General features: G+C 47.7%; 1 protein-coding gene across 1 annotated transcript in view; it reads left to right on the top strand.

Moving 5' to 3' along the window:
• The window catches only part of CD99 (CD99 molecule (Xg blood group)), a 66937-nt gene that overhangs the window by 24543 nt on the left and 32979 nt on the right, over positions 1-9415 (top strand). Inside the window, exon 3 of the mRNA XM_037735023.1 lies at positions 8201-8233. Within this exon, the coding sequence (XP_037590951.1) occupies positions 8201-8233 (33 nt within the window). The remainder of the gene's footprint in view (positions 1-8200; positions 8234-9415) is intronic.

Raw genomic sequence — 9415 nt, 5'->3', positions numbered from 1 at the left:
CACACCTGGGGGAGTCCATCCCTCACTCACACCTGGGGGAGTCCATCCCTCACACACACCTGGAAGATTAGTTTCAGAGGTGTCTGCAGCACCAGAGTCCAGCAGGGAATGATCGCCTGAGTGTGAGTGATGAAGGCTGCTATGTGAAACTGAGAGCTGGTCCCCCCCTTTCTCCCCTACTGTCTATCGGGTGGCGTTTGGGGAGCATCTTAAGTGTTTGTTACTCCAGGAGAAAACGGTGAGCGTGGAACTCTGTGTCTGGGAAAAGGAGGCCTTGCAGGCAGCAGAGGGCCTGCCCCAGCCGTGGGAGATGGAGTCTGAGGTCGAGGCTGAGGTTCCTGATAGACTGCTCGCTCTTGTCCCTCCTGTGGTGGCCTTGTCCTTTAGCTGTCCTGGAGTGACGCCAGCCCAGAGATAAGACTGGGAGACAAGCTCCTGCTGTGGGACTGGGGGAGTTCCCCAGGGATGGGGGCTGAGGGCAGACGGCGGGAGAAGAGGTGGAGGCCAGGAGGGCACACTGTGTCCTTTGCCATGCACTACCAGACTTGTCTTGGACCCCGCTGGCTGAGCGTGTGGTCTGGGGAGCGGTGGGTTTGGGCACACGGTGGTGACGTCAGCCGTAGCCCTGAAGCACTGGGAAAGCTGGCAGTGCAGACTTGTGTGGGGGTGATGCTGGTGCTGGCATGGCCTGTACCCGCCCTGCTGCTGGGTCTGTGTGAGAGCCATGGAGGAGGGGTTGGGGTCAGCGGAAGGAACACTAAGTGGGCCCGGGACTCCTCACTGTGGGTGCAGCCTTGGAGGGCAGGTGGAGCAGGGGAAGGAGGGAGCTTCCCGGTGATACCCGGTTCCAGGTCAGTGGCTATGAGCAGGATGGGAAGTCATGCGGAGGACAAGGCCGGCGGACTCGGGATGATGGAGGAGGATGGGAGGGGCAACCTGGGCCAGGGAGGTGGCGGGCCATGGAGACAGTGTTATCAAGCACACAGACAGACGCACATGTGCATGCACACATACACAGGCACGCATGTAGATGCACACTTATGCAGTGCATATACACGTGCGTGCACATACAGCAAGCCATACATACACAGGCACACACATGATGCACACTCATGTAATGTATATTCACATTAATGTACATGTCTGCACCCACACAGCAAGCCACACGTGTACACATACACAAGCACACACACGATGCACACTCATGTAATGCATATTCACGTGCATGTACACGTGTGCACTCACAGCAAGCCACACGTGTACACATGAGCACACATGAAAACACAAACACATGCACATACTCCTGTAATGCACAGACACACACATATATGCATGCATACTAGTGTGCATATTTCTCACACATATGCACACAGGCACACACACACATGAACTAATGCACACATACATTCATGCAGTGCATTTGTACACATGTGCATGCAAACAGGTGTGCATTCAGCACACTCACATAGGTGCACATGAACATGTACATGTGTGCACATACATGCAACACACACACATATGCATGTACACATGTGCCCATAGCACACACCCACATGAGCACACACATGCGTGCACACACAGAAACCACATGAACACATAAGCATGCATCTGTGAAATACATGTGCACACATGAGCACATCCTCATGACGTGTGCACACACATGCATTGCACATACAGACACATACGTGTGCACACGTGTGTGCCCACACCACACACTCATGCATACACACATGGCCACACACATTCCTGCACACACAGAAACCACATGAATGCATAAGCATGCATCTGTGAAATACATGTGCACACACGATCACATTGACACATGCACATGCACATACACAGACATGCACACATACACCCAGGGCCTGCGTTGGAAAAATCCAAAATGTGGATTTTGGATCCAAAATGTGCTTGGTTGCAAAGAGCACATGAGGAGCTGGTGAAGCCAGAGGCTGCCCAGCAAGAAGCATGGATGGAAGGTTCAAGGTGGCTGGGGGAGGATTGGAGACATCTGGGTGGGCAAAACCCGCCCCCTCCCCCCCAGCATACCTCCCGCCACCCCCTTCCAAGGCCCAGGGACAGATGCAAAGACTCAGCAAACCAGGAGCCCTTTCCTGCCTGAGGGAAGCATTGAGATCGTGCTGTGTTTCCCTGGTGCCCTGCGATTTTGCACCCAACACGCCTTTTCGGTGGAAATGCGTAGCCATCCTCAGGCTTGGACTGCGTATTCTGTGTCAGGCAGCTGGGCATGGCAGTGAAGGGGGTGGGAGGGAGCCTGAGAGGAGAGGTCCTGCTTTGACCACTGTCTCCTGGCCGTGGGGCATCCTGGGGAATGAAGGCCGCCTCCTGATACCTGAGTTTCTTCGGTTCTGCTGTGAGTGAGAGAAGAAGACAGAACCGTGGTACTCTTTTTTTAACTATTCTTTTTTTTTTTTAGACAGAGTCTCATTCTGTCACCCAGGCTGGAGTGCAGTGGTGGTGCGATCTCAGCTCACTGCAACCTCTGTCCCTTGGGTTCAAGTGATTCTCCGGCCTCAGCCTCCTGAGTAGCTGGGATTACAGGCGCCTGCCACTGTGCCCGGCTAATTTTTGTATTTTTAGTAGAGACGGGGTTTTAACATCTTGGCCAGGCTGGCCTTGAACTCCTGGCCTCATGATCTGCCTACCTCGGCCTCCCAAAGTGCTGGGATTACACGCGTGAGCCACTGCACCTGGCCCCTTTTTTTAAATTATACTTTAAGTTCTGGGGTACGTGTGCACGGTGTGCAGGATTGTTACATAGGCATACACGTGCCATGGTGGTTTGCTGCCTCCATTGCCCCATCATCTACGTTGGGCATTTCTCCTAATGCTCTCACTCCCCAATTCCCCCACCCCCTGCTATCGCTCCCCAGCCCCCCATACCCTGCTATCCCTCCCCAGCCCCCCATACCCCCAACAGGCCCCAGTGTGTGATGTTCCCCTCCCTGTGTCCGTGTATTCTCATTGTTCAATACCCACTTAGGAGTGAGAACATGAGGCGTTTGGTTTTCTGTTCTTGTGTCAGTTTGCTGAGAATGATGGTTTCCAGCTTCATCCATGTCCCTGCAAAGGACGTGAACTCATCCTTTTTTATGGCTGCATAGTACTCTCTGGTGTCTATGTGCCACACTTGCTTTATCCGTGGTCTTGGAAACCTTCCGAGGAATGTGTCTCCTTTCCCCTTGACTGCTGTTTTCTGAGTATTTCCTGAAGCTTGCGAGGATGAGTCACTTGAAGGCGATTGTCCTATTTTGCTTTGTTTTGTTTCTTTAGTGATGGTATCTGTGATCATCTTCTCTTTATGAGGGTGAAATTACAGAAGTAAGAAGGATGACACATAAAAATAATCCCCGTATTTCACTTTCACATGTGTGGGGTTTTTTTTGTTTTCTGCTTTTTGTTTTTTTTGTCATTGCTGCTGCTGTTTTTTTTTAAGCATTCTGAGGGTTCACTCTGTTTATTACTAAGTCCTCCTATCTTACTAAAGAGCTTGTCTTTCTAAAGAATATGTTATCTACTCCTGGAATCTGTTGGAGTGGAGAGGGTGGGGACTGGCCGTCACTTGCTGGGAATATGCGTAAGGTTTAGAAGTCATGCCTATCGCTGAGGCAGTAACAGAGGTAAACCTTCAAGGCAGCTCATAGTTCTGTCATTTCCGGGCAAGAGAGTGTCAAGGAAATTGAAACAGGAATTGATCTAGCAGTCTGTCTGTTATATATCTACATATATAGACATGTAGAGGTGACTTCTAAGCCTTCAGGCATTCCCAGCAAGGCAGGGCAAGTCCCCATGCATAGATAGTTGGGATAAGAAAAGGAAAGGAATTCAGTGTGTCAGAGAGACACTCTGCCTTTCCATGTTTATCGCACGCCATTCACATCAGCCAAGACACGCAGTCCCCAGAATGGCCCATCAGGGGATGAACACGTAAAGAAAATGGGGCACATCAACTCTGTCCATTCACTAAAAGTCAGGAATTTGCACACCTAGAATGAGTCCATTTCATGGTAGGTAAACTGTGCCCCCATAAAGCTATTAAATGAAGAAAGAAAATAGGGTATAGTCACAGTGGAATAGTATTCAGCCTTGAAAAAGGAGGTCCTACCATTTGCAACAACGTGGATGGAACTGGAGGCGATGGTGTTTAGTGAAGTAAGCCAGGCACAGAAGCGCTAATACCCTACGACCGAGACGCACTCATATGTGATCTCAAAACGCCCAGCTCAGGAGCACAGAGTGGCATGGTGGTTACCAAGGGGCTGGGGGAGAAGTGGGAAAGTGAAGCTTAATTAAAGGAGACAACGTTTCCATCAGAGAGGAAGAGACCAGTTCAAGGGATCTATTGTACTCGTGGTGACTGTGGTTAGTAAGAATGCATTGTATGCTTTATAATCCTTTGGATATATACCCAGGAATGGGATTGCTGGGTCAAATGGAATTTCTATTTCCAGGTCCTTGAGGAATCTCCACACTGTCTTCCACAATGGTTGAACTAATTTACACTCCCACCCACAGTGTAAAAGTGTTTCTATTTCTCCACATCCTCTCCAGCATCTGTTGTCTCCAGATTTTTAAATGATTGCCATTCTAACTGGCATGAGATGGTATCTCAATATGGTTTTGATTTGCATTTCTCCAATGACCAGTGATGATGACTTGCTTTCTTATGTTTGTTGGCTGCATAAATGTCTTCTTTTGAGAAGTGTCTGTTCATACCCTTTGCCCACTTTTTGATGGAGTTGTTTGTTATGTAACATTCAACTATAAAGACACATGCACACGAATGTTCATTGCAGCACTGTTCACAATAGCAAAGACTTGGAACCAACCCAAATGCCCATCAATGATAGACTGGAGGAAGAAAATGTGGCACATAGACACCATGGAATACTATGCAGCCATAAAAATGGATGAGTTCGTGTCCTTTGTAGGGACATGGATGAATCTGGAAACCATCATTCTCAGCAAACTGACACAAGAACAGAAAAGCAAATACTGCATGTTCTCACTCATAAGTGGCTGTCAAACAATGAGAACACATGGACACAGGGAGGGGAACATCACACTGTTGCGGGGTGGGAGGCTAGGGGAGGGATAGCAGGGGGTGGAGGGATTAGGGAGGGCTAACATTAGGAAAATACCTAATGTAGATGATGGGGTGATGGCTGCAGCAAACCACCATGGCACGTGTATACCTGTGTAAGAAACCCGCATGCTCTGCACATGGACCCCAGAACTCTATAATAATAAAAAAAGAATGCATAGTATGCTTGAAAATGCCGAAGACAGTAGATTTGAAGTGTTTGCACCACGAATAAATATGTGAGGTAAGATGTAAATAAAGAAAAAGATAATAAAACTTCGAAAAAGACAGTTAAAGATTTCTGTGTAAACATACGAACATGAATGGATGTATATATGCGTCCCTGTGCCTGCCTTATGGTTTACTCAGGATCAGTGGGATCCCCCGTTGCTGCTGTCTAAAGATCTGCTGTGAGCTGGGAGAGCAGCTGTATTTGCGTTTATTGTGTCTGGCAAGCGTTCTGTTGTAGAAACAGCCGTTCTGAAGCTCTGGGGTTGTGGAAAGGACTCCTCTCTGATATTTGGCATGGGGCCACATGGGCTGACCTGAGAGTTTCCTCTACTTTCTACTCATGTTGATACACACGGAAACACACAGGCAGCCATGAGCACACACAGACAGACACACACAAGCATACAAGGAGACACGGACACAGCTACACATACGCACATACTCAAAACACACCTATACATGCACATACAAACCCATACACAACTACACATGTGCGCACACACAAAACATGCATCTACACATATGCACAGATAGAAACACACCTGCACTCTATACACATCTACACATGCACACACAAACCCATACAAACGTGCACAGTGACATGTGGACACACAAAATGCACACATGCACCTACACATGTGCACAGATGGAAACACATCTGCACACTACACATTTACACATGCACACACCCACAATGCACACACCTACACATGCACACACAAACACACCTACACCTATACACACACTGACACATACACATACATGCCATTGCACACCTGCACATGAAAAACACATGAACACACTACACATACCTACACATACACAAACCCACACATACATGCATCTACACATAGGCACACATAACACACCTGTGCAATACACAACCCACACATACATGCATCTATCCATAGGCACATAGAAACACACCTACACACTACGCGCACCTACATATGCACACACAAACCCACATGAACATGCACTGACACCTATGCACACTAAAAACACACCAATATAATACACACACACACACACAGAAACCCACAAAATACACCTCTACATGTACACAAAACACATCTACACATACGCACATACACAAACCCACACATACATGCACCTGCATATATACACACACAAAACCACATACACATATACATACACAGAACCCACCTACACACCCGTGCATGCACACAAAACCCACACATACGTGCACTGCAGATGCCCAAATATACATGCGTGCACACATGCACACATAGACACACGCCCCTCTGACGTATACAGGCACACTCCATTTATGCACACAGAAGCTTAGACTGCTCATGTGCCCCTGCTGTGGAATTGGACACATCCCAGTGTTCACGGGGCTCCCGCGGGTAGTTTGTGGAACCCTCACCACCCGCCACCTGCTACTTCCTGACACTTGACAGACGTTGTGTGTCGTTAGTGCTGAGGAGTGGGATGCTGGATGTTGACGATTATCCTAACTCTTCCTCCAGTTGACCAAACAGTCCGAGTCAACTTTTCCAAATTTTCCTGAATTTGGCTTTTCTTCAGCATGTCGCAGACGGCCACGCTGAAGTAGTGTTGAAATCGTTTTAATAAAATATAGAAACAGGAGCATACATCCATGCAGGCATCCATCCATCTATCCATCCATCCACCTGTCTATCCATGCATCCATCCACCTGTCCATCCATCCATCCACCCATCCATCCACCTATCCATCCATACTTCCAGCTAGCTATCCATTCATCCACCTATCTATCCACCCATCCACCTGTTCATCCATCCATCCATCCACCTATCCATCCACCTAACTGCCTATCCATCCATCCCTCCATCCATCCACCTATCTAGCCATCTATCCATCCACCTATCTATCCATCCACCCATCTACCTGTCTCCATCCATCCACCTATCCACCCATCCATCCATTCACCCATTCACCTACCTACTTACTCACCTACTCATCCATCCTCCTATCCACCCGTACCTCCATCCATCCCCTTACTGTATATCCTTCCACTCATCCACCTAACTATCCGTCCATCCACCCAGCTATCCACAAAACCATCCACCTACTCATTAATCTATCCACTCACCCACCCATGCATCCATGCCTCCATCCATCCATCCATTCATCCATCCATCCATCCACCTATCTGTCCATCTATCCATCCATCTGCCCATCCATCCATGCATCCATCTGCCTGTCTATCCATCCATACATCCACCTAGCTATCCATTAATCCACCTATCTATCCATCCATCCAGCTGTTTATCCATCCATCCATCCATTCATCCATCCATCCATCCACTCACCCACCTACCCACCCATCCATCCATCCGTCCACTTACCTGCCAGTCCACCCACCCTCCCAGTTCTCATTCTGTGGGATTTCATGAGATTTTTTTTTGAAATGCATAATGGTGTGTCTTTCTGGGTTCTCTAGTGCTTCTACTATATTTTGGTTTGTAATGGCAGGAAAATTGTCAACAAAAAAGGGAAAATTTTGTTCCCCATGTTCTTTTCAGTACATATTCAAAGTTGTTATTCATCTATTTCAAAGGAACTGCCTTTTAGGAATAATACTCACATAAAATGATCACGTTTGCCCACTATTTTAATTTCTACTGAGCCCGAAGGTCATCATTTATTTAAAACCGGGGCTAACATATTCTTACTTTTAGGCGTGAAGGTGAATGTTTAGAATGAGAAGAGAAATCACAACACATTGTAAATTTTTAAAGTTGCTGTTTTACATATCACAAAAAGTCAGAAAATCGTATATCATTTCTTATCGTTCTAATTTTCAAATTCACTTTCATCTTCTTTGTATCTAAGTTGACTCTTTTTTTCTCTTTCAGATAATGATTTTGATTTATCCGATGCCCTCGGTGGTGAGTAACAACATCATTTTTTAAAATCCCATCATTATTTGATATTAACGTAGTAAATGCAGGCACACCCCATACGTTCCTGGCTCGGTCCCAGCCCCCACAGTAACGGGAGTCATAGCATTTCTTGTCTTCCCAGTTCATGTGTTGCGTTTACTCTCGACTGTACTCTATTAAGTATGCAACAGCATTATTTCTTTTTGTTTGTTTGTTTCTTTTTTGAGATGGATCCTTGCTCTGTCACCCAGGCTGGAGTGCAGTGGTGCTATCTGAGGCTCACTACAACCTCTGCCTCCTGGGTTCAAGCAATTCTCCTGCCTCAGCCTCCCGGGTAACTAGGATTTCAGGTGCGCCACCACGCCCGACTGATTTTTGTACTTTTAGTAGAGATGGGGTTTCACCATGTTGGCCAGGCTAGTCTCGAACTCCTGACCTTGTGATCCACCCGCCTCAGCCTCCCAAAGTGCTGGGGCGACAGGCGTGAGCCTCCACGCCTGGCCAGCATTACTTCTAAAGTCAGTATACTCTAATTGAAAATACCTCATTAGGCCAGGCGCGGTGGCTCACACCTGTCATCCCAGCACTTTGGGAGGCTGAGGCAGAGAGTTACTTGAACCCAGGAGGCGGAGGTTGCAGTGAGCTGAGATTGCACCACTACACTCCAGCCTGGGCTACAGAGTGAGACTCTGTCTAAAAAAAAGAAAAGATAAAAAAATACCTTATTTTTAAAAACTGCAGATACCTAGATGAAGTGGGCACCTGCTGTTGGAAAAATGATGCCGAGGGTCTGGCTTGGTGCAGGGTGGCTGCAAAGCTTCCGTATGTAAAACACACCGCAAAGCACCGTAGGACAGAGTGCAGGGACGGAGGCCCGCCTGTGTGTGTCAACCTGCCTTAGGATAAAAACTATCCTCTTACATGGGGAAGAAAAGCAAGACGCCCTCGTTAAGATCAGTGGACCACCCTGGTGGAATAATTCACACTCCTGTGATGGTCAAATGCCGAGCAAACTCGCCAGTCACTTGGGGAAGGGGCTAGAGGAGGTGAGCGGTGGGGGGGGGATCCCCAGGAGAGAGAGGGGTGTCCAGTCTTGTCTTCCTCTCTCTCGAAATCAGTACTCGCTCTCTCCATGGGTCTATGCCTTCCTTTTTCTTTTCTTCCTTTTTTTTTTTTTTTTTTAGACGG

This window comes from Cebus imitator, unplaced genomic scaffold (assembly GCF_001604975.1).
Source record: "Cebus imitator isolate Cc_AM_T3 unplaced genomic scaffold, Cebus_imitator-1.0 Scaffold708, whole genome shotgun sequence".
NCBI lineage: Eukaryota > Metazoa > Chordata > Mammalia > Primates > Cebidae > Cebus > Cebus imitator.
Note: the sequence above shows the minus strand (reverse complement) of the source record. Positions and strands in the feature narration are given on the sequence as shown.